A 27,340-nucleotide genomic window follows, 5' to 3' on the forward strand; every position below is an offset into this window, starting at 1 on the left:
GCTGGGAAGTACACAGTGAATGAAACAGACCAAGTCTCTACCCTTATTGACACAGAAGAACAGAATCCATGAGAGAAGGAGCTTGATCGATATCCAGATATGTCAACATGATGACACAATGTCAACATCACAGAAAATAGCAGACATTGTTACAGTGCTGTAGCCATAGAAACTATATGAAGGTGGATGGATGCATTTCCTGATTCATTGTAACTGGGCTCTTATTCACAGAATGCCCAGTATGTGAAGTCTTTTTTAAAAAATCCCTTCTCTACAAGGCTCTTTAACACACCTGCGACAGCCGGCAGCATGCAATGTGCCCAATATTTTAGATTAAAATGGACACAAGTCAATGCACTGCTAAAGATAATACAGCCTCTTGGGTCTTATGTTTATTAGCTTATTTTTTAGAAAATGCTAGAAATTTTTTCAGTGTCCACTAATGAAATAAGATGGATTCATTTTACAGAATGTCTATAATTTAGAATCAACAAAACATTTGAAGAGCAAAAAAGTACAATAAACCAAAATAAATGCTTCATCTGTTTTTTATTTGGAGAAATTTAATCTTTCTGACTATTTCCCAGGCATATGTTGTAATTTTTACAGAAGCTGCACTTCCTATCTGATAGGATCTATTCTCATCATTAGGATGTAGTCAGTTTTTCTCTCTGCCTTTTGCTTTTTCTCATTAACATCCTTCCCTAGCCCCTTTCTTCTTTGCTCCCTCTCCTTGTAGGCAAGCTTCTCTTCGGCACTTCATCCGTAATTCATCAGGGATTCGACTTCCCACAAAGCGGAGTTTTTGTAACAACTAATTTGGTCATTCGGGTCTGAGCTGCTATGGGGCAGGTTTTTATCAGAACTTGAGGAACATGGAGCAGCCTTTTGTTAAGATTTCGAGTTCATTTTAGAGACCAATTTCATGCTCTCATCAAGACTGTCATTTCACCCTTAAAATAGCAGAAGACTGGCAATCTCTGCTCGGAGTCTGCTGAACTCAGAAACACCGGCATCAGAGGGGGCTGCCCTTCAACTCAGTCCTGAATTGATAACCAGCTTCTATCAGCTTAGCAGATCATAAGACCGTGCTTGTTCGGCCCTGGCCGGTTGGCTCAGTGGTAGAGTGTCAGCCTGGTGTGCAGGAGTCCCAGGTTCGATTCCCGGCCAGGGCACACAAGAGAAGCTCCCATCTGCTTCTCCACCCCTCCCCCCTCCTTCCTCTCTGTCTCTCTCTTCCCCTCCTGCAGCCAAGGCTCCATTGGAGCAAAGTTGGCCCGGGTGCTGAGGATGGCTCTGTGGCCTCTGCCTCAGGCACTAGAATGGCTCTGGTTGCAACAGAGTGGCACACTAGATGGGCAGAGCATCGCCCCCTGGTAGGTGTGCCGGGTGGATCCCAGTCGGGGGCATGCAGGAGTCTATCTGACTGCCTCCCCATTTCCAACATCAGAAAAAAATAAAATAAAAAATAAAAAGACTGTGCTTGTTTCTTCAACTCTGGAATAAAATTCCATTTCTTTCCTTCATTTTTCTCAGTATACTTGCTACATTTTTTTTTGTATTTTTTCAAAGTGAGAAATGGGGGTGGGGGGGGGTGACAGACTCCCGTATGGCATACACCTGGCATGCCCACCAGGGGGCAATGCTCTGCCCATCTGGGGCATTACTCCATTGCAACCAGAGCCATTCTAGCACCTGAGGTGGAGGCCATGGAGCCATCTCAACCCTTGAGCCAACTTTGCTCCAGTGGAGCCTTGGCTGCTGGAGAGGAAGAGAGAGACAGAGAGGAAGGAGAGGGGGAAGGGTGGAGAAGCAGATGGGCACTTCTCCTATGTGCCCTGGCCGGAAATCGAACCCGGAACTTCTACTCACTGGGCCAACGCTCTACCACTGAGCCAACTAACCAGGGCTTACTTGCCACCTTTATGTGTATACTATGTTTACTATTTTGATTTTCCCCCCAAAGCTTTTTGCATTAGCAAGAAAGCAGCCTAAGGCAAACAACTTTAATAAGTTGAAGGCAGGAGTCAATAAGATGAGATACTTTACACCAAACCTAGATATTAACTACTACCTGCCTCTGTCCAAGCATGAAGTCATATCTACCCCTCTCTTTAGTTTGCATTTTATTTATAGATAGGTTCCATTAAATGACTGACCTGTTCAGCATTCTGTATCTTTTTTTTTCAATTGCAGGCTTATTTTAATGAAGATCTGCAGTGTGGATTCAGCGTTTACAACATAGCGGATGACTTCTGCTCCTAAACTCATTATTCCGCCTATTACAACCACTAGAACTCTGAGATAGTTTCAGAGAGTTCGCTGTTTCTTACTTTTAGTTCTAAAAGCAGAAACTCTAGCTGGAGCCTTTCTTCTTTTTTTTCATTTAAAGTTCAACCACAAGGTCTTATTTTAGTCTTATCTGGAATGTCACAGGTTCACTGAATTCCAAATGAAAGTTCTATCATTGTCAATAAAGTGCAATGCATAACTAAGCAATAAGAAAATCTAGTCTGGGATAGCACATTCCTAATAAGACAATTTCAAAAACCTAAATATGTAGGAAAAAATCTATTTTGCTTCATCTAAATTAAAGGTGTGAAAAGCCACAACAGTTTTCTAAATTCAAAACCCAAAAACAGTTTTGATTTTTAAAGAAATGGATGCCAACCCTTAATATCGCCAATAGATTAAAGGCCTCCATATAATTTTTTAAGCTCTATTTTCCTCTCGTATTTAGAAGTATTTGTTTCTAGGCTTAGATGCGTTTCCCTTTACAATTCCAGGAAGACTATTCAGACTGTTGGGTGGGGGGGCTATAGCCTTCCCTACCACCCTGCTATGTTCTCCAGCTGGGGCTCTGCACATTCCTCCCTCAAAAGACAGATTCATGAGAGAAAACGGCTACAAGCTTACTTATATTAATACACATCTATTCAATTAAAGTTTTACATGGCGCCCTGGCCGGTTGGCTCAGCGGTAGAGCGTCGGCCTAGCGTGCGGAGGATCCGGGTTCGATTCCCGGCCAGGGCACACAGAAGCGCCCATTTGCTTCTCCACCCCTCCACCGCGCTTTCTTCTCTGTCTCTCTCTTCCCCTCCCGCAGCCAAGGCTCCATTGGAGCAAAGATGGCCCGGGCGCTGGGGATGGCTCTGTGGCCTCTGCCTCAGGCGCTAGAGTGGCTCTGGTCGCAACATGGCGATGCCCAGGATGGGCAGAGCACCGCCCCCTGGTGGGCAGAGCGTTGCCCCTGGTGGGCGTGCCGGGTGGATCCCGGTCGGGCGCATGCGGGAGTCTGTCTGACTGTCTCTCCCTGTTTCCAGCTTCAGAAAAATGAAAAAAAAAAAAAAGTTTTACATGGCATGAGAGCCTTCAGGAGGAAATGAGCACGGGAAGCAGTTAAACCCGAGCATTTGTATACAAGGCTTGATGAAGAGAAGAACATCAGAGAAAACACGAGATAGGCCAGAAGGATAGGAACTAGGAAGAGGAAGCTGGGAGAAACGCGTCCAGGCCTGTGCATCGGGCTCCTCTCAGTCTTTGGAGATAAGCATGCCGCTGTCCTCTGGGTACAGAGTGGGCGGCTCTCAGATGAAGGTCTATTACCTGCTTTAGGGGAAGGTCAGAAAGTGCTTCCTCTGCACGGTGCTTCTCAAATTCCTTCAGCTTAAAATAGTCAATGTCCCAACAGGCCATATTTTAGGACAGTATGTTCTACACCCCATCATTGCGAAGTTGGATAGGCTTGAAGATTAAAAACCATCACTGGCCTTAACTCAGAGTCCCAGAGGAGACATGTTGGAATATCTGTCATTGACTTAGAAACTAAAAAGGTTAATGTAGATAATTTCTTAGACTTAAATGTCTTTGATCAAAATCTATAAAATTTTTAAGTATATGTCAATCCCTAAGATTATAATGCCCACCGCTAGATTTCTGCATACTGTCTAAATTTATTAGGCAGGCAGGCAGGCTTGGCACGGCACAGAGCGGGGGGGGGTGTCTCGTACACTGCTCTATGAAGCATCCACTCTGGGCTTGTGAAAGGCAACAGTCCGACACCCAACCCTCCATGAAATTCTACCTTTAGTGATGATGAAAATCTAAATCAAAATTTAAAAGATAGTTGTTGTACCTTACCCAGAAGCTTTTTCTGTATTTAAATTTTTTAATTATTTCATTAGGATGAGAAAATAGGAATGTCAGGTAAATAAAACTTACTGATTTCCTTACTTCTTAAAATCACAAGCACCATGGTCTCTCCCTTCATTAAAAAAAAAAATTGTTCCTGAAAATTAAATAACTAAAATTTGGTAAACCAGGTCACATTTTAAATGGAGAGAAATTTCAACGGGAATTCAAGACCTGAATTCACTTAAGGCCCCTGAAGGAAAATCAGTTGAACATCACAGCGAAGTAAAATGTAATTTGATTGGATTAAGATTATCATAGTAGTTCATATTTTATTTGTCTCTAAGGTGGGACTACTAGCTTCTGAAGAAGGGACACCAAGTCATGTTTAACTTTGTCCCCTCTGGTATTATTAAAAATCCAGTTTCCAGCAAAAAGTAGGCACTCAAAAATAGCTGAAGATAGGACCGAATCAATACATGGGATGACCACAGGTCAAATTCATCTGATTACCACATTAAGAACAGAAAGCACAAAATGTTTTAAATATTTGTTTAGCTATGAACTTCTATCTCCTACTGTGGCCGGTTAATAAAGCATCAAGCAGAAAATGAAGAAAGTAGGGGAAAGACATTAAACTAGGGAAAAGGGAACAGAAAAGCCAGAGGGAGAAAAGGAGACAGACAGGGAAGCAGAGGCCCCGTGGAAAGGGTAGTGTGACGCACAATGGGGCGGGGTCACCGAAGGAAGCAGCCTGGAGTTTTAGTAATACCACAGGGGACAAAGTTAAACACGAAGGGTAGAAAAGGTGGCAAAGACTAAGGGCAAAACCTGATAGATAAAGGTACATTCGTAGCTTTTTTTTATTGAATGTATTGGGGTGAAACTGGTTAGCAAAATGATACAGGTTCCAGGTGGCCAACTCTACCACACAGCTCTGTACACCGTACTGTGTGGTCACCCCTCCAAGTCGAGTCTGCTTCCATCACCACTTAGCCCCGCCCCAAACCTTCTACTCCTCCTTCTCCGGCAATCGCCATGCTCTTGTCTGTGTCCATGAGTTTTTCCTCTTTTTCTGTCCTTTTTCTCGCTCAATTCCTCCATCCCCGTCACCCAGCATCCCCAGCCCGACAGCTGTCAGCCTGCTCTTAGATATAGTCTTATACATGCCATTATACAATCTGTAGTTCATGAATTTCAGGGTTTAAACTTCTCATCACTCATCTTTGAAATGTGAATTAGCTGGTTAATTACTGTTCCCAGTTCCGGAGGTTTTTTCCTATTCTTAATTTTTCCTTGTCGTAGTGGCAGTGGCCAGGACAGAAACATGCCTTAGGGGCTATTAATTCAGGCAAGGGAGCAATCTGGCCCCTCAGCTCTATCCCGAGAATGTCCACTCATCTAAATCCTTCCACAAGGCGAAGAACACTTTTGTGATATAAATAAATATCACATAATTTCATTATTATTTAAATTGAGAAATTTTAACAGTACCTAGCACACCGTATATAATAAAAATGGTACACACTTCTTTTTTTTTTTTTTTTTTTTTTTTGTATTTTTATGAAGCTGAAAATGGGGAGAGACAGTCAGACAGACTCCCGCATGCGCCTGACCGGGATCCACCTGGCACGCCCACCAGGGGCGACGCTCTGCCCACCAGGGGGCGATGCTCTGCCCCTCCGGGGCGTCGCTCTGTTGCGACCAGAGCCACTCTAGCACCTGAGGCAGAGGCCAAGGAGCCATCCCCAGTGCCCGGGCCATCTTTGCTCCAATGGAGCCTCGGCTGCAGGAGGGGAAGAGAGAGACAGAGAGAAAGGAGACGGGGAGGGGTGGAGAAGCAAATGGACGATTCTCCTGTGTGCCCTGGCTGGGAATTGAACCCGGGACTTCCGCACGCCAGGCCGACACTCTACCACTGAGCCAACCGGCCAGGGCCGGTACACACTTCTAAGTTCTGATTTTTAGTTGTTTTTTTGTTTGTTTGTTTTAGCGAGAGGGGGGGGACAGATAGGAATAGACAGACAGGAAGAGAGAGAGATGAGAAACATCAATTCATAGTTGCTGCACCTTAGTTGTTCATTGATTACTTTCTCATATGTGCCTTGACTAAAGGCTTCAAGTCAGCGACCTTGGCCTCAAGCCAGCAACCTTAGGCTTCAAGCCAGTAAGCTGGGATTCAAGCCAGCCACCTTCTGTATGATTCCACACTCAAGCCAGCAACCCCACGCTCAAGCTGGCGACCTTGGGATTTTGAACCTTGGTCCTTAGCCTCCCAGGCCAACACTCCATTCACTGTGCCACCACCTGGTCAGCATAGTTGTTTTTTTAAAGTAGAGAATAATACTCAATAATTTTATGAAAAGGGTATTTTGAGACTTGGTGCGCTGGCGTTGAAATCTATCTCTATATTCTATTAACTACATATACTTCCAGCTTCTATAATATCATTTTTATCATCATTTTTACTTTACCTTGACTAAAGTAACAATATCTGATTTAAATATCTGGATTTAAAGGAAAACTCTTGAACCCCATGACTGTAAATAGCTGTTATTCTGGCTCAAGACCACTGACCAGTGCGTTGCCAAGCTCTCCCGGGATGGTTCTCTTTCACTGCATCCCTGGGCTCTGTTTACTCCAGAAAGATCTGAAGGAGAAAAAACTCATCATCTATAAGCAATAAGATACACAAGAGGCCCTATTTCTACACCTCAGGTGACAACAGAAACAAGAGGTCGCTCAGAGTACAATTTCAAGGGACAGGGCATACTTCAGAGGGAAGCAGGATTTTTAAAAACTAACCCATGCTACCAGCTGCTGTCACAGGATAGCTGAGTGAGAGCTGGCCCAGCCCAGAAGAGAAGTCTCTGTTCCTTCACTCTTCCCACTTGCCTCTCTGCCTTGCCTCCTTTTTCCTTCTTCTCTAACTTCCCTAGGTTAGGACAAAGAACCGACAGGAAACATACAAGGAGCTTTATAGATAATAGATGTCTTTCATTGTGAACAAAAAATGGTTCCTGACACTTTAGATCAACCTATTATTTTTGGAACAAAATGAACATGCTTCTCATCAATTTATCATTTTTGAGATACTTGATGTTCAATCTTGAGTGAATCATTAATTTTAGCTTTAGGTTTCTCTTCCCTCCTAGAACTAGACCAAAAAACAAAAACAAACAAAAATGTCTGAAATAAACTCTTAAATCCTCAAGGAAGTCACCATTTACATAAATTCTCTGGCAACTTCCAACAACGCAAATACGTCTCTTTTCAGCTTTAGGGCATCCATATATTACGTTTCCACAAAACTTAGCACGAGGAGTCACACCTGGTACAATGAAGCTGGAGGAGCAGAAGAATAATGTGATGTGGCCTGTACTCAAAGACCCTCCCACACGATGCCTTCCCCCAACAGCAGGATGCCTATTTGTAAGGACAAATGCGGTAAACAGGTCTGAGGAGAGGGCGTAGCAGTGGAAATGCCAGCAACTAAATTCAAAAGAAGAATAACCGTCCCAGAAAAGCCAAACAGCCAAACAGCCAAACAGCGAATCTTATGGAAGAAAGTGGTGTTTGGACAGGATCTGCAATCTAGGGGAAAAGGCAGTGAGACAAACAGTCGATACAATAGGTCAAGATTACAAAGTGGAAAGAATAACCAAGCGAGTTCAACCACAAGGCTAAAAACCTGAATATCACTTTTCAAAAACGGCATGAACGTACTAGGAGAGATAAAGATTTCCGTCCTTCTTATAATGAACACAATGTATCTAGACATACAGGGACTACACAACCTTGAAAATTTGATTAGTGCAAATAAGCAGGATTCTTTTCGTCATTTATTTGTGTCCAGATCTGTGTTTTGATCAGAGATTGATGTCAGCTCTGGCACAAGAAAATGGAGGCCTGTCCTAGAAGGAAAAATAGAGGCACATGGAGAATCGGGAACGGCAACTCTCATCCTTGTCGGCTGTTACAACCTCAGAGCAGTAACTTGCTCGCTTTGCTCCCACTGTGCTCCTGTACAACATGAGGGAATTCGGTGTAAGATTCCTTTTCTCTCACCATCAGAAGTGGCTGAGAGTTAGGAAGCAACAACATGGTTTTACTTGCCCAATATAATCATTGTACGACCTGTGAAACCCACTCCCTCCTCTCCTTAGCCCGGATCCTAGAGTTCTGACCCAGCACTCGTCAAACCGATCAGGTGGCCTGTGGGTGAAAAGAGCCCTTTTACTAGAACATGGAGGGGTTGTATGGGGAGACGTTATCCGTGTGTGTGTGTGTGTGTGTGTGTGTTTCTGTGTGCATGTTTCTGCGTGTGTGTGTTGATATACCCAGTATTTTTTCAGAGTAATGTTTACACATGATAATCAATTACGTTAGTATTTTCATCTCTAATGATTTATTTATCAGGAACAAAAATCTACATGACATTCAGGGAGAAAAATTAAAAGGACTTGGGAAAAGAAAAAGGAGAAAGGCATTTTATAACTTATCAAAGCATGAAAACAGAGAGCACACTTTTCCAAAACCATTCTGTGAACAGAAGTCACAACAGGGCCTTTATGATATAGAAATAGCAGCAAAATCCATTCTCATATAAAGCAAGAAACATGTATTTTGACTACTGTTTCTTAATTGATCCCTCTCCCAATGGGTTTTATAATCCACCCAGTCTGTCCAGCCAGAGGTAAAACTATAATCTAACAAATCAGTCTTTTTAAGGCAATTTAAATGGTCACAATCAATGATTGACAGTGGGATGTAAATTTACCAACCCTCTAAAAACAAGGTAAACTCATTTCCGGATATATTCACTGACTCTAATACACTAAACAGATCCCTTGGTTTTCCTGAAGTGGACCTTCCACCATCATGACTGGAAAACGCGGTCTATAATTCCTAACGCACCAACACTCCATTTTAGTGTGTTACTTAGACTTCTTTATGAGCTGGCTAAAGTGACAAAGAAAACTGCATTTAAAAAAGCTATCTCAGCCCATCAAAAATATTCTGTCTGTCTTCTGTACATGTACTTTTAACATGAGAAAATAACTCTTCTTCGGTTGCCATGGCCACTATAATATAGGAATTGGAAGAGTCTTATAAAAATTAAAATTCATGAATTGTATAGCTATGTCCTATTAGTTACCCAATCTATTTATCTCATTCAGACCTTAAACTCCTCTCTATTCTTACTCTCATCTGATGACTCTGCTTCCTATTTCACGGAGAAATAAACCAAACACTGGGCTTCCACATGCTCTCACAACTACACTGGCCCACCTGCAGCCAGGCCCGCACAGAGCCTTCCCCCCAGGACGCTGGAGGGACCGCTTCACTCCCGCTCACACAAGGGTTGTGCTCCTCCAACCCTCTCCTTTTCTTGTTAATCATCAGTCCTTCCCAGCTCCCCAGGATCATCTTCATTAACGTGGAAACATTCTATAGGAGTGCCCAGCTCAGAAATTACACGCCCCTACCCTGCATTTCCTCATTTCTCTGCTCTCTTTTGTAGTAAAAAATTACATTTTTAGAGTAAAATTGGCATATTTTACTCTTAGTGACTTAGAAATCTATTTGCTTAATTTACATGATAGAACATATTTCCTTTCTTTTTATTGAATTTATTGGAATGACATTGGTTCACAAAACTATACAAGTTTCAAGTGCACACTCAATAAAATGTCATCTGTACGTGGCATCACTGAGATCTGACAATCACGCTTTCTCTTTTAATCAAGCTTCTCTCTCAGTCAGCACTGACCACGATATTTTAATCATAATTTAAATAACAGTGCTATAATACAAGGCAACACAGAATCCAGCTACTTCCTTTATATCTACACTGATTCCACAACAACACTGTCAGCAAAAACTATTCTCTCCATGAACTTTACAGATAGGTTTAAGTGGCTCCTAAGAAATAAGAATTTAAGGGTATGTTTGCACAGCCTGCATTATTGTTAGGATACTAACATCTATTACTAATATTTTTATGGTGTAATGCTGAAAATAAATCATCTCAATATAATTAAATATAATATGAAATATATGATCTATTATAATTAATACCTTTTAAAATGTTTCATATAATAATATGTATTCTTTTAATATTTTTATTGATTGATTTCAGAGAGAAATAGAGACCAACATCAATCTGTTTCTGTATGTGCCTTGACTGGGGATCGATTCGATGTTCTAACCAACCGAGCTGTCCAGCCAGGGCAATAGTATATATTTTAACCATAAGAAAAAGAGGATATCCATCATCAACTAACTTGATCTTATAAAATATGAACAGCATTAATTACATAAGGCAGGGGTCCCCAAACTTTTTCACTGTCCCTCAGACCGTTGGAGGGCCGGACTATAAAAAAACTATGAACAAATCCCTATGCACACTGCACATATCTTATTTTAAAGTAAAAAGACAAAGCGGGAACAAATACAATATTTAAAATAAAGAACAAGTAAATTTAAATCAACAAACTGACCAGTATTTCAATGGGAACTAGGGGCCTGCTTTTGGCTAATGAGATGGTCAATGTCTGGTTCCATATTTGTCACTGCTAGCCATAACAAGTGATATGATGTACTTCTGGAGCCGTGACGCGAGCGTCCTGTGTCACCAGAAGTAGTACTGTACGTGAGTGACGCTGCGCTTTGCATCCGCATCCTGTCACTGACCACCAATGAAAGAGGTGCCCCTTCCGGAAGTGTGGCGGGGGCCAGATAAATAGCCTCAGGAGGTCGCATGCGGCCTGCAGGCCATAGTTTGGGGACCCCTGATATAAGGAAACTCTTCAAGGAATCTCACATGTTCAACTAATACTCAGTAAAACTCAATGCCCATTCAGAACTTAAAAAGGAGGGAATTATGCTGTTTTCCTTTCCTACATGAGCATGAACAATTATAATCTTGGTTTCAATGTTTAGGAAAATCTCAAATCATTCAATCAGATGTAATTAGCAATTGAAAGTAGACTCTTCCTTTGACCAGTAACGAACGTCTTGACTGTGATCTATAGAAGCAGGAAGTGTCATGAGATGTTGACACACACACAATGTTATGGCTGTTCTCTATTTACTCCAAAAGAGATTTGTCAAAATTTGATTATAAATATAGGCAACCTAAGAATATCACTATCCATACCCCTGGGTTTCTCATAGAGCCCAGAGCGAACGGTGGTTTTCAATCATCACCTCGCCATGTGTCTATGAGCTGCAGGCACTGAAGCGGTTACACAGTGGGGGGATATGTATATGTGAGAAGCGCCACATATTTATTAAAGATTATTAGTATACTGGCTATAACATATGTATTTAGTAATGCAGCTTCTGTAAAGTGTAACTGAATGTACGTTCTGGGCTACCAGAATTGAGGGAAAATACCACCTAGAAACAGTACCACATTGCAGGCATGTGGTTCCTGGATCTGTAATCAGAGTTGATACGAAGTATAGCTGCTGGAAGGGGCCAATATATAACATACAGGCAAAAGGTCACATAAGCCTTAGGGTTTTAAAATCCTTGATTACTTCTGGAACTGCCTTTAGTAGTCATTTAGTTCAACCAGCTCACTTTGCAAATCAGGAAACTGAAATCTAGAACCATGGCAAGATTGTCTCAAGGTTACCCGGCAGTACATGAGAGCGCCAGGCTGGTACCCAAGTTCCTTATTCACTCTCCAAAACGAGTCATTCCATTCATTTTGGAAAATGTGCTAGATAAAACAGTACTTAAAAATGGGCAAAATCATTACTCGAATGTTAAAAATACTTATATGAGTATTGAAAATTACTCTAGCCCTGGCTGGTTGGCTCAGTGGTAGAGCGTCGGCCTGGCGTGCAGGGGTCCCGGGTTCGATTCCCGGCCAGGGCACACAGGGGAAGCGCCCATCTGCTTCTCCACCCCTCCCCCTCTCCTTCCTCTCTGTCTCTCTCTTCCCCTCCTGCAGCGAGGCTCCACTGGAGCAAAGATGGCCTGGGCGCTGGGGATGGCTCCTCGGCCTCTGCCCCAGGCCCTGGAGTGGCTCTGGTCGCAGCAGAGCGACGCCCCGGAGGGGCAGAGCATCGCCCCCTGGTGGGCAGAGCGTCGCCCCCTGGTGGGCGTGCCAGGTGGATCTCGGTCGGGCACATGCGGGAGTCTGTCTGACTGTCTCTCCCCATTTCCAGCTTCAGAAAAAAAATACAAAAAAAAATAATAAAATTACTCTATACCTTTTCTTTATAAGTCAAAGGGGCTGCAAAGTATAAGCATGCTTTCATAATTCATTTTCTAAATCATAACACTTTTTAAACAGTATAAAGTGCGATATTTAGAAAGTCTGATTTGTCTCTCGAGATGAGTTTAATTGGCAATAAGTCTTTTCAAGATACAGAAATTACAGTCTCTTTTCACTAAAGTCTCATTAAATTAGTTATCTGTGTCTTTAAGGCAAACATTCATTCTTTTGCATAAAGAAAAATCTATTGAAGAGGGAGATGTCGTTTGGCACCAAGTGCAACTTCCCCTCCCAGCCTGAATATGGACATGTGCTTTCATTTTTAAAATCTCATGCTAGCCTGGCAGAATCTGACCTATGTCAGAGGAACAGAATATAAGCTGAATGTGAGAAATAAAGAATAAACTTAATATTTACTGATCTACTATGACCGAGTTTTATGTTAGGCACTTTGAATACTTTATTCCACTGTTACTGCAGACAAATTGATTTAACACATCTAGTTTGACTTCACTAAATCCCTTTAAAACAAGAACAGAACAATTTAAAAAGAAATTTTACACACCAAACCACAAGAAAGAACAGGAAAAGAGATGACAACAACAAAATTGCCGAAGCTGGAAAGCATTTGGTTGATTGCTAAATAATTAGGAGATAGGAAAAAAATATCTAAATTCTAAAACCAGTAGTAATGAAAGCTGCAACCAGACTGAAATTACCCTACAGACTCCCCAGCGGGCTCAGAAACTGGTATCACCAGGTTCTTCTGGATCCAGGTGAACAGAACAGAACCGGCTGGAAGCCTGTTTAAGACAGATTAAGCAGATCATCAGTCATTTTCCCACTCCCCTCCATGGGGAAACATTCCCTCTCCAGCCCTGACAGAGACTAAAGGTTTATATTCTAGGAGAAATTAAACAAGTCTCTGGGCTGGGGGACACTCAGAAAATTAATGAACTCCTAGAATATAAAGAATGATAAAGCGTCGGCCTGGCATGCGGGGGACCCGGGTTCGATTCCTGGCCAGGGCACATAGGAGAAGCGCCCATTTGCTTCTCCACCCCCCTCCCCGCCTTCCTCTCTGTCTCTCTCTTCCCCTCCCACAGCCAAGGCTCCATTGGAGCGAAGATGGCCTGGGTGCTGGGGATGGCTCCTTGGCCTCTGCCCCAGGCGCTAGAGTGGCTCTGGTCACGGCAGAGCGACACCCTGGAGGGGCAGAGCATCGCCCCCTGGTGGGCAGAGCGTGGCCCCTGGTGGGCGTGCCGGGTGGATCCCGGTCGGGTGCATGCGGGAGTCTGTCTGACTGTCTCTCCCCGTTTCCAGCTTCAGAAAAATACAAAAAAAAAAAAGAATGATAACAGAAATAATAAAAAAAAAAACTAAATAGCAGAGCTGGATGATAAAGTTGAGAAAATCTGTTAAAAGGAAGAGAAAAACAAAATTAATAAAGATATGCAAAATATTAAACACTCAGGCCAGGTTTCCAATTTTTGAATAATAAGAATTCAAAGAAAGGGGTGGGGGGAAGAAATCATTAAAGAAATAATTCAAGAAATTTACTTCTTATGTCGACTTTAGTTTTTAAAATTGTAGTAAAAAATTTTACTTTCTAATAAGTACCTAAGTTTAAAGAATTAAAAAAGACTATTCACTGAGAGCTTAGCGAAATGGATAAAATAGGCCTACCCCAGGACATACCACCATGAAATTTCATACTAGACAGAAAAGGCTTGGTGGAGGGTGGAGGGAACAACTGAACATAAGGGATCGGAGGCCATAATGGCTTCCACGTCTCACTAGTAACCCTGAATGCTCTACATTCTTCAAAGATCTAGACAGCTGAGATTTAGTTTAGGGGTGTTAAATAACACGCTGCATACAAATAAACATGTGAAATACTGATCTTCTCAACATGTGGCATAACTAAATGGGAGGCCTGAACAACAGAAGGCTCCAACTGAGGATCTTCGGGGGGAGGGGAAGAAAAAAGAGGGAAATCTGCCTATTTCCTTGTGTGGAATGAACAGATAATACCTAAAACGAAAACCAAAAAGTAGCAATGTAATCATATGACTACACCTGTTATGCAGACTAATTATGAAAAATACCTCTTTTTCCTCTCCAAGTTATCCTCACTGGGCAAAATTATTCCGTCAGCTTCATGCTACCTTCTCACATCTCCGTACATTTGGCCTTGTCCTTCTGCTTATCTTGACTTCCCTCCCCCACACGTCCTCCTGGAGCCAAGGACCCTTCACATTTCTGTTCAGTTCTATTCCGAAAGACTTCCTTGAACTAAAGACTTTTGCTCCTGTCCCTCAGAACCCTTCACATACAACTTCGTTATAGCAATTGTCTCACTCTACTCCAGTTGTTCCTGTGCTTGTCTTCCCCAGCAACTTAGGTCCCTGAGAGCAGGGGCCACTATCCCTCCATTTTTCATCATCCTGCACAAAGGGACCCACACAATAAAACTATAAAGAATTTCAGGCATAATTCCATCCCCATGTTCTGACTAGGGTGATAGTTTGGGACTGCAAGCTCTTAGGTGAGTGTGGATACCTCTATCACTACATGTACTCAACATATATAACCTATCATGCTTGTATCCATTTCAGCAGCTAACATAAGCTCACAAATTATCTTAGCTTTATACATGATGAAAATGGCAAGTAAATAGCAATGAAATGTCTTTAATTTAACAGTAACATATATGAATGTCTCTTCAGCTCTTTGAAACTGAATTCACATGGTTTTCTTGTCCAGTTTCAAGTGAGGCTGAATTGTGGCTGGAATTTCTAAGAGCAGTTAGACAGAAATGGCTGAAAGTACTCAAAAATCTTCTCCTTTTTTATTCTAAATTATTGTATTTATTATAATATATAGATTTATTATATATATACACATATATGTGTGTATATCTTTATACACACATATATGTATATAGGTATGTATATATATATATGGTCTCAAACTGTTATGCCCATAAGAATCACATAAACCGGTTGAAAAATAAAGATTCTCAGGACTAGGAGGGTCCCAGAAATCTGTATTTTTTTTTAAATCACAACACTCAATTGATTTTTATTTTTAAAAATTACTCCACCCAATTGATTTTCAATTTGGGACTTTGAGACTGAACTGCGAGAAACACTGGAGGTTAATGGGATTCCTTAAAAGCAAAGCTATGGCACCAGGTTCATTATAAACAATTGTTATTTATTACAAGGTCCTCACTTTGTTCTATTATAGAGATAAACAAATAGAGGAACAAATAATATTGTTAATTCTAGTACTGTGATGAGTCTGAGATTTTGTCCCATTTATAATATATATGTATATAGGCATATGTGTCTGTGTTTATTAGATACTGCATATATATTTATGATATAGATTTATATTATACATATATATTATTTTATTATATATTATCTACATGTTACATATTATACACAGATACATAGCTATATATTATATTTATTATATATTAAAGATATATATTTACATTTGAAGAGGATAGTAACAGGTTGACTTTCCGGTTAATTTAGTAGGTTAGAGACTTAAATATAAAACTAAGTTACTTTAGGCCCTGGCCAGGTAGCTCAGTTGGTTAGAGTGCCAACCCAATGCACCAAGGTTGCAGGTTCAATCTCAGGTCAGGGCACATACAAGAATCAGCCAGTGAATTCGTGAATAGGTAGAACAGCAAACTGATGTTTCTCTCTCCCTCTAAAATCAATTTTTTTAAAAACTCTAAGTTGTATTAAAAGAAATAAAGAAATGTAAGCTTTTTTACATAGTTGAGTACATGAACTATGATTCATACCTCACATACAGCTCTGATACCGATTGTGAAGCTGACAAATGCTTTCTCTAGAAACATCTACTTAGGGAGCAAAGGCTGTCTGAGTGGGGAGGTGTTCATTCAGAGTGGGGTAGCAGAGGTGCCCAGCTGACTTTGTCTCCTTCTGGTCTACACAGAGAGACATGACCTGCACTTATACCTACACCCTCATAGGCACAGAAGCTAGTAATGGCGATGTCAGCCACATTTAATAATCAACCTTCTCTTTCCTGTAATAAACAGACAACCTAGAACAACCAGTCATTTGAAAAACTAACACCACAAAAAAAGAAAATCAAATGAATAAAAAACAACTGGTCCAGGAGGAAACTACATCCACCCAGGAAGAAATGAGAATTTTTAAAGAATTATCTAATATTCTAAGACAAGTTAAATATTACATCCCCTTATAAACTAAAACAAATATGCAAAAAGGAAACAACCAAATAAGTCACAGTCTGTGAATATTAAGGATTCAATCACTAAAATTAAGAATCAGTTAAGTTGGAAAAATAAATGAAGTGGCCATAGTTGGATAACTCGGTTGGTTACATTGTCCCGACACACAGAAGTTGCTGGTTTGATCCCTTACCAGGGCACATACAGCAACAGACCAATGTTTCTGTCTCTTTCTTTTCCTCTCTTCCTCTCTTCCTCTCTCTAAAATCAATAAATTTTTTTAAATGTTTTTAAAGTTTCAAAAAAATGAAATGACCCCAAAATGTAAAGCAATAAGACCAGAAGGTGAAAATTACTTTAAAAAAAAAAAAGTCTAGAATAGGATATAAATCCATAAAATCCAACATCCATCTCAGAGATAATCAAATAGAAGAAAACCCCTAGAGCCTAAAATATGATTTTTCAAATAAAAGAGTTCAGCAAATGTGATTCAGGACAAATGAAAAATAAGTCATAAATGCATCCTCATTAAATGTCTGAACATCTCAACAGATGCTCCATCTCATTCCTCTCTCTGCATCCTCTTCTTCTCCTTGATCTCTAAATCGTGTGCACCCAGGGTCCTGTATTTTCACTCCTTCTCTTCCATTCTGCACTCAATTGCCAAATGATCTCAGCTAGTCTCATCACTTTAAATGTCATCTATTTTCTCTCTCCATTTCCAACCTCTCCCCAAAGCTTCTCACAAAAAAATTGATTTCCTTTCTTCAATCTAACATACATTTCAATGGTAATACGTCTAAAATAGAAATATTTTTTCCATATTTTTCTGAAGTTAGAAGTGGGGATGCAGTCAGACAGACTCTTGCATGCACCCAACCAGGATCCACCTAGCATGCCCACCAGGAAGCGATGCTCTGCCCATCTGGGGCATTGCTCCATTGCGGCCAGAGCCATTCTAGTGTCTGAGGTGGAAGCCATAGAGCCATCTTCAGCGCCCGGGCCAACTTTGCTCCATTGGAGCCTTGGCTGTGGGAGGGGAAGAGTGAGTTAGAGAGGAAGGAAAGAAGGAAGGGTGGAGAAGCAGATGGGGGCTTCTCCTGTGTGCCTGGCCGGGAATCGAGCCCAGGACTTCCACATACCAGGCTGACACTCTACCACTGAGCCAAATGGCTAGGGCCTAAAATAGAATTTTTATCTCAACCCCTATTCCAAATTGCTCATCTCTTAGTGTTCCCCATCTTCGTAAACAACAACATCATTCACTAATCCAGTTGCTCAGGCCATGAAACCATGAGTCATGCTCAACAACTCTCTTCCTCATGCACTGCCTCCTATTTATCTGAAGGCCAAGATTTAGCATCAATTTATAAGAAAGGCATGTCCAAGATTATTTATTCTCTAACAGTATGATGCAATCGCATTCTCTCCCTCCCCTATCCCTCACAACCCTGTTAGTAGTAAGTCTCTCTCTTTCATTCAAAGCATTACATTTTTAAGAATACGAGAATGCATCATTGTCTACAGTACAAACACTACATGCTCTACAGTAAATAATATATACATAGGATTTTATATGTTGCATTGTTGGTTTGAAATTTGAAATCATCAACGTATGGAATGCTTATTTATATTTACTAAATTAAATGTTAATTCTATAAACCTTGAAAATGTAAAAATAACAAAAAACAGGAGTTGATAGGGGAAAGTAGACGTGGAGGGAAATAGAGGGGCGATTCATCTCTGATCTTACACAGCAGATTAAGAAGTGCTATCAACAATGTATGGGTCAAGAAACAGGATCTTTATGAACTTAAATAACAACAGAATTTGTTTAATGAATCTAATAGGGATTGGGAATGGGGCCAGAGAACAAGTATACGTGAGCTAAATTTGTCTCATGTAATAGAGGACATCAATAGCTATTTTTAATTGATACACTAACAAAGTATATGTGTATTATTCGAGATTTAAATTTACCTTTCAGAAAAACTAATGATACATGGTTAAATACAGTTATTTCTGAGAGTGGAAATAAAGGAAAATGTAGTAAACCTTGCTTTTAATTTAGCATCCTCTTGTGTTTGAATTTTTAATAGGGTAACCAGTGTTGGTATAATAATTAAGTAAACAAATAAAAAAGTGAGTATGTTAATAAAGAATAAAGCAAATGATCAATCCAATCTAGGTTTACGTCTAAATTTTCACCCATGTTTATTTGAATAAGATTTCATAAGAAGATACTCATTTTTTGCGTGTGTTTCACTGTTAGTAGCATAAAAGATGCAAATACTGATCTAGGATAATTTCATTCAGCTTTTATTTTTGATCCACTAAGTACAAAGATTATTTAACTACTGTCTGGTCAAAATATGTTGATGCCACGGTATATATTTAAATTCTATAACAAGGGTCCTTCCCATCTAGAACCAGAAAAGCTCACACATGTGACTCACTCCAATTTACCCCCTCAGAGACCTGCAGGCCTCGGGACCCCTCTGGAGCGAGACATTGAAGTTTTGAACATAGTAAATACTTCCATTGTCCTAATGTTACCTCTTGTCCTATTTCTATGCTTATAAACACGGCACTATTTTTACCTTGAATAATGCATGGCTTGGTGGCCTGCAATATTAAAATAGAAGTCTGTTGTGTGCTTCATCTCGTTGGTGTGCCCGGTGGCCTCGATCCAGTGTCCCACTGGGAGACAGTAAACACCATCCACTACGTTGTTTTCATCGTAAGTGCAGCACCGGTCGTGGTGAGGCCCATTGCCTGAACAGGAAGAAATGACAAATGGAGCAATTAAATCTGAGTTTTGCTTAAGCAGCCACAAAGTAATGTTGTGTCAACAGAATTAATAGTAAGATAAAAATAAATAGAAAGCTGCATAATCTATACACCTCAGTATTTAAAAACAGGCCACAAAGGGAAAACAGTAGTAGACATCCGTTAAAAGTTAGCTACGACTGCCATAGATTCTGTGTTCCCTTTGAGTACAATGGACATTTCCAAAAGCATCGGAACTCTTTCAGAATCTCATGGCATTTGTCAGGCCTTAAGAGCCTCTTACAACTTATTTTACAGCCTGATAAGCTGCTGAAAATGGTTCTTAATGCAATTAACATCCCCATATTACATATTTTTAATTTTCTGGTATCCAAAGTCACAATTAAAATCATTCACAAAGCGTTTTACTATCAGCTCAAAAAATACACAAATTTTTAAAAGAAATACATTAATAAATAATAAAACAAATTATCACATCCAATCTAGTTGGCATGAATATCAGTGGTTAGTATCATTTTCAGATAGGAAGACTAAGTATCACAGAGATTAACTAGCTTGTCCAAGGTCACAGAACTAATAAGGGCAGAGCTAGTGTAACGTGATGCCCCAGTCCCCATCTTTCCGGAATCTGATGCCTTCACGCTATTCTCTGTCTATCTCAGAGCACCGCACATCCCATCCTCTTTCCAGGGAGAGCAGCAAAAGAGGCAGCGAGACTGGATAAAGAAGATGTGGCACATATACACTATGGAATACTACTCAGCCATAAGAAATGATGACATCAGATCATTTACAGCAAAATGGTGGGATCTTGATAACATGATACGAAGCGAAATAAGTAAATCAGAAGAAACCAGGAACTGCATTATTCCATACGTAGGTGGGACATAAAAGTGAAACTAAGATACATTGATAAGAGTGTGGTGGTTATGGGGGGGAGGGGGGAAAGGGAAAGGGAAAGGGGGAGGGGGAGGGGCACAAAGAAAACTAGATAGAAGGTGACAGAGGACAATCTGACTTTGGGTGATGGGTATGCAACATAATTGAACGACAAGATAACCTGGACTTGTTATCTTTGAATATATGTATCCTGATTTATTGATGTCGCCCCATTAAAAAAATAAAATTAAAAAAAAAGAAGAAAAAATAAAAAAAAGGCAGCGATAGAAAAACATGGTCCTGAGAACACTATCTGCCCAGCGTCAACTGCACCAGCAACAGATCCTCTCCTTCTACGAGAATGATAAATCATATATTAATTTTATTAGCTCTTTATATGTCACCACCCCATTTCAAGTTATTTCTTTCCTGAAATTACCTAACTTCCTTAATATGTCATTAATAAACAAAACACAGGGAAGCAAAATAAAAATAGAAATGTCACACTTGTCACGAATATAAAATCTTGACTCATTTGTCCCTTGTTCTGTCATTCAAAATATTAAAGCAGGCTCAGTGGTAACAAACTCCTTTACCTTTTTCTTATCTGGGATTAAGACAAAATATTTAATCTGAAATTATTTGGCATAAAATCTCAAAAAAAATTATTTAAGTCATTGGGCAGTTCTTTAAGTATATCATACATATAATTCCCTTCCATTTGGCAAGAAGGTACAAGACAGCTTCCTTAGTAAGTCATTAAGACATTGCCTATCTTCCCAGATCAAACTCCTCCTTTCCTCTTGTTAGTTACAAGGCAGGCACTATACCAACTGCTCTGTTAACCTTGATATTTCATAAAGGAAAACCAACCTATACTAGCAATCCCACTTCTAAAAAGATATCTGAAAGAAATGTTAATAAAAGTAAAGAAAGATGCATGCACAGATACATGTGTATGGCAATACTATTTTAGTAGCAAATACTGTAACCTCTATCAGTTCATTGATACATTCTCCCACAAATATTTGAGTGCCCACTATATGATTGGCACAAGGCTAATCCATGTTAAGGATTTAGGCATTTACCATAAAAACAATTGAAATATTTTAAGCAGGCAGGTAGGTGACGTGACCAAATTTGTTTTCGAAAAAGATCTCTCTAGTTACAGAGTAAATAATAATTAAGCACAGTGAAATTTGAAGCAGAAACTTCACAGCAGGAGATGATGAAAGCCTGGAGGTAGAAATGAAAAGGAGTGGGCAGATCCCAGGGGAAAAAGCCACACAACTCGGTGATTCAGTAGATGTAGGAGGTGAAGGAGAAAGGGAATCAATACTCTTCTAAGCAAATATTAATATAACTCGGTCTACAGTGGTTCCATTCACTGAGATGTGAAGTCTGGAAATGGTTGGAAGGGAAGCTCCCATCTGGCTCGGCATGTTGGGCTCGAAGTGCTTGTGGATATCCAAAAAGAGATGTCACATACAGAGTTGGAGTTACCGATCTGATCTAATACCCAGACCAGAGATCTAAACTAGGAAAATAAATCTAAGACTCATCTGAAAGCAAATGGCAATTGAAACAAAGATATAGATGAGTCACAAGGAAAAACAATATTGATTGAGAAGAAAAGCATTCTATAATCAAGTCTAAAAGCATCCCAACATTTAACAACTGGACAGAGAAGGATGAATTCACAAAGGAAGCATAAAAAGAGAAGCTGGAGAGGAGACCTAGCAGGAAGTGAGGAGGGGGAGCATGACTGAACGTGGAGACACACTAACAGCTGGGTGGGTGCATGTCGGACAGTTATATGTGAAAAATGGAGTTGGGCTGCAGCACAATGTTACTCTAAGGATTGTGAATTCACTGGATGTGTTACAAAAATGGGTATTACTTTTTTTTTTAATTTATTCATTTTAGAGAGGAGAGAGAGAGAGACAAAGAGAGACAGAGAGGAGAGAGAGACAGGGGGGAGGAGCTGGAAGCATCAATTCCCATATGTGCCTTGACCAGGCAAGCCCAGGGTTTTGAACCAGCGACCTCAGCATTTCCAGGTCGACGCTTTATCCACTGCACCACCACAGGTCAGGCCACGGGTATTACTTTTTAGTTCAACAGGAGGATATCTATGATCAATACAATAGACCTAACAATTTAAATGACACAATTTAAATACATGTGATTATTGAGGTGCTCAAATATATATAAATTAGAATGTTCAAGAAAAATTATTTATGTAACATCAACTTCCTAAGAATTCTTCATTCCTAGAATTGGTTTCTCTAGCTACTCATTTTTTATACATACATGTTTTAGGTAACTTTTAAAGGAGTCTTTCATACATAATAACCTGGGTAATGCAAATTGTTTCCTAGTAAGTGTTTTTAGATGGTTGGTCATTGTCTTTTAAATTTAGTTTTTAAAAAAGAGCAAAAAGGACTTCTGTATCAGTGACAATGGAGTAAATGTATTTTCCCTTTCCTCTAAGAACAATTAAAATCACTGGACAGGGCAGGCAGAAGTAGGCTTATAGTTGTAAGTACACCAGGCACAGAGTTTATTATTGCATTATTATTTATTGATTATAGTACTATTTTTCATAAAAACAACTGTAAGCCTATGTTTGCCCCACTCTGAAAGGTGAAGAGAAGGAAACCACCCAGGGACACGGGAATAAGGAACTGCACAGCAATGAGTTCTCTGAAGTGAGTTCTCTGAGTTACGTGTTTCACGTTACTTGGATCTGAAGAAGCCAGCAACCAAAAAATACCAATGAGAACAGACAAAAGAAAACCCAGCTCTTTCTAACCAAAGAAAAAGGAGAGTCAGCATAGCAAGGCAGCAAACTCTTAGACAATAACTGCTCTGCCCCAGCCAGACACCACTAAAAGCATTTGTGGCCCCACACAAGCAAAGACCGGGAGGGACCTAGACTTCCACCCTCCCCAGACTGTAACAAACACCTGCTCACTAGACTGGTGTCAAAGAACACCAGATGTTAGCCCCTCCCCCTCTGGCAGTGCCAGGGAAGGCCAGGAGGGCAGATGGAACGCTACCTCCACAGAGAAATAACAAGGCGTTCTCCCCTTTCAACAGATGTGGTGTCAAAGGACTCTCACTTCCCTCCCACCCCGCCATCAGTGGAAGCCATGTGAGGAGAAGTAACATGGCGTATCTGTCTCTCTCGGCCAGGGAGGGTCAGCGGCGGCCGGCCGAGGAAGAGAGCTGGGACTCCTACCCCCTCGGCAGTAATAAGGAGTCCAAGCCCCTCCGCTGTCAATGGAGATGGGGAGGGGAACGTGGGTAATGAGGTGGCACCCTACTTTTCTGAAGCAAGGTCAGAGGGATCCAGTTAAAACAGCTGTAAGTAAGATCCAGAGGTCACTGGATTAATACTCAAAATGTCCGGGTTTCAACAGAAAGTCATTCATTATATCAAGAATCACAAAGATCTCAAACTGAATGAAAAAAAATGCAAGCTGGGTAAGATAAAATAAAGTGAGAAAATGGAAAGGTCTAAAACGTCCTGCTTTCTGGAGCTCCAATTAAACCCAGAGAAGTGAGAAACCTCCGAATGCAAAAAGCAGAACTAATTCATTATTTCAAACAGTTCTATATGTTTGAAAGTTAAGGCTAAAATGAACTTTTTTATAAAGTCAGAAGATGTGAAATGACATTGGATAAGCAATGTCTACTGGATAGTCTAGTCTACTTAAAATTAAAATTCTCATTTCATTACCAATAGATTATTTTATTTTAATCTATCCTCTTCGGAGTTTAATTACTGTACAGTTTTTACTTCTAGCACATGAACATAAATTCTGAACCTAACATTTCTAGTCTCTAATTTTAGCTAGCAATTCACCCAAATTGGATCTCTCTCATGCCCCATCTGTTACTACCTCAAAAGCTATTGGTACATAAAATTGTACAAATATGGTATAATGATTACAAACTCTTTGGCATTTTAATATTCTGTTCTAATGGCTAAAACAAAACACACACAAAATCTCTTTGTTCACCCAACTGCCTCCTTGGGAGGGGCGGACCCTGCTCAGGTTGGGCACTCTTCAATTGCAATATCCAGAGCCAGAACATAGCTGAGTTTGAGGACAGTGATGGAGCAGCTGAAATATCCTGCATCACAGAATACAAGACAAGGATGCAATCGAGGAAGGAGGGGATGGGGAAAGAGTAAGAAAAGTGAAGGGAAGGAAAGGTGAGATGAAGAAGAGAAGAGGGAAGATCCAACGGCTTAGCAGTAAGGTAAAGTAGATAATCAAAATGCCTGGGTCATGAGACCACCACAGAAAGAGAAAAAGACGTGTTTTAATATTTAATCTGCAGGCCCTGGCCGGTTGGCTCAGTGGTACAGCATTGGCCTGGCGTGCAGGAGTCCCAGGTTCGATTTCCGGCCAGGGTACACAGGAGAGGCGCCCATCTGCTTCTCCACCCCTCCCCCTCTCCTTCCTCTCTGTCTCTCTCTTCCCCTCCCGCAGCCAAGGCTCCATTGGAGCAAAGTTGGCCCCGGGCGCTGAGGATGGCTCTGTGGCCTCTGCCTCAGGCGCTAGAGTGGCTCTGGTTGCAACAGAGCAACACCCCAGATGGGCAGAGCATCACCCCCTGGTGGGCATGCCAGGTGGATCCCGTTCAGGTGCATGCGGGAGTCTGTCTGACTGCCTCCCTGTTTCCAGGTTCAGAAAAATACAAATATATATATATATATATTTAATCTGCAGTTGTTTGCCCTTTCTGTAATATTTCTCTCATTCATCTCCCCAACCTTCTACATAACCGAATCCTCTCTTATCCACCTCCCCAACCTTCAATGTAACCGATACACACACACACACACACACACACACACTGTAGAAAGAGAGAGAGTTGGTCCACAATAACAGTTTATTTTGAATCTGAAGCCCTTGCCTACGCTGGCTTGCTGTAGAGCAGGGCTACATAAGCAGGGCCACAAGAAGCTTTGTCTGCCAAGCAGAGTAGAAGCAGGAAAACAAAGTCAAGGATGACCACGAGGATATAGATTCCCTGCTAAACAGGCATCTTCAAGAGGGTTCCATCCTCTCTACAGGATGGTCCCAACCTACAGGACCAGGGACTGAAAAAAATGGGTATCAGAAGAAGAAAGACCATAGTTAAAATCTAACCTATGCAATCATAGAGTCTTTACAAGCTTTCAGAATCTGCACACAGAGCGTCAGCCTGGCGTGCGGAGGTCCCGGGTTCGATTCCCGGCCAGGGCACACAGGAGAGGCACCCATCTGCTTCTCCACCCCTCCCCCTCTCCTTCCTCTCTGTCTCTCTCTTCCCCTCCCGCAGCCAAGGCTCCATTGGAGCAAAAGATGGCCCGGGCTCTGGGGATGGCTCCTTGGCCTCTGTCCCAGACGCTAGAGTGGCTCTGGTCGCGACAGAGTGACTCCCTGGATGGGCAGAGAGTCGACCCTGGTGGGCGTGCCGGAGGATCCCAGTGGGGCGCATGCGGGAGTTTGTCTGACTGCCTCCCTTTTTCCAGCTTCAGAAAAAATACAGAAAATAAAAAAAATTAAAAAAAAAGAATCTGCACACACACAACAGAACAAAATGTTAAGAAAGAAATCAAGATCTAATAAGAAAATGGTAACACAAGATGCAGATAGACTTTTTATTCATAAGATTTTTTAACTCATTTGACTTTAAGAATGCACAAATCTGAAATGCAAAATGTAACTAGACAATACTTTATGCTCACAGCACAAAAACAACAAAATTTGGCTAACAAAAGTTAGGAAATCAATGACTCCCTAAGGAAATGAAGAAAATTCTATACTAGTTCAGATAGGTAGGTAGACAAAGGCCCAGTTTCTATATAATAATATTACAGTGAAATAATAAGAAGTTTATATAATAAAGAGTACTAAGGTTAGCATTAAAGCTCAAATAACTCCTAGAAAAATTCCAATACAGAACCACCCAACAAATTCAGGAAAGAGCTCCAAGGTTTTGATTAAGAATGATAATAATGATGACAAAAATAATAATAAGTAGCCCTCTTAGCAATGATGAAAACAAGAATTAGGTTTAAAGATAATAAGTTTTTCCTACAATAGATATGATAATAGTACTTGTTAAGGTGGCTGAAGTTTGGGGGGCCCGAAAAGAAAGTATCCAACATGTCATGGTATTTATGGTAGGGACTCAAACATCTGACTCGGCTATATCTATGCATGTGCGTGCGTGCGTGCATGCGTGCGTGTGTGTGTGTGTGTGTGTGAGAGAGAGAGAGAGAGAGAGAAAGAGAGACTGTCTTTCAAGGTGGAAGACTGATGATTATTGGTGATTGTTACTTTTTGTTAAAGTAGCCAAGTTGAAGCATGGGATACATAAGCATCACCCTTTCCGTACATCTGTACAGAGCATGTAAACTTATCTGGCCCTTTAAATAAAAAAATATGCCTAATTAAGACAACCACTCGGTAGATGTGCCAGAGGACTCATACGTCCGTACAGAGCAAGGACGACCTCATTAACTCTTATTAATAATCAGACTTAAGACCATCCACCTATGCGATTCTATGAATTGATCAGGAAAGCCCTTCACACGGATGTTTAGTAGCCCGACGTGATGCATTGGTCCTCTCCAAGGTGAGCGTGAGGTGTGCAAACGGGGAACAGCAGGAATAACGAATGAAGCTTAGCCTTGGGCTCACTCTCTGCCAGGCCTCCAGAGGCGATGTTTTAGGTAAAACTCCCAGAAAAGCCTTGATCAGTTAAAACCAAGAATTTTAAGGAGACTTGATTAATACCTGCCAAGCCATATAGAGCAGAAAATATTAGCAGAAAGGACTCCCATGATTAGAGAAAGAAAGGGGTGGAATGAGGGCTTAAAACAAGCTGCACTGAAGAAATATAGTGGGAAAAGCAAAATTCAATGGCTCTTTTCTTAAAAGGTTTACTAATGATTTAGTTTCTCAGTGCCATCAACTCAATTGTCTCCCCCATATATATGCTGAAGTTCTAACTCCCGAAGGAACTGTGCTTGGAGGTGGGGCCTTTGGGTACTTAGG

At 40.9% G+C, this 27,340-nt stretch overlaps 1 protein-coding gene across 1 annotated transcript in view; it reads right to left on the bottom strand.

The window, feature by feature from the left end:
- EPM2A (EPM2A glucan phosphatase, laforin) overlaps window positions 1-27,340 on the bottom strand; it is an 81,834-nt gene that overhangs the window by 35,140 nt on the left and 19,354 nt on the right. Inside the window, 2 exon segments of the mRNA XM_066248293.1 lie at window positions 13,084-13,167; window positions 19,208-19,382. Coding sequence (XP_066104390.1) covers window positions 13,084-13,167; window positions 19,208-19,382 — 259 coding nt within the window.

This window comes from Saccopteryx bilineata, chromosome 12 (genome assembly GCF_036850765.1).
Source record: "Saccopteryx bilineata isolate mSacBil1 chromosome 12, mSacBil1_pri_phased_curated, whole genome shotgun sequence".
NCBI lineage: Eukaryota > Metazoa > Chordata > Mammalia > Chiroptera > Emballonuridae > Saccopteryx > Saccopteryx bilineata.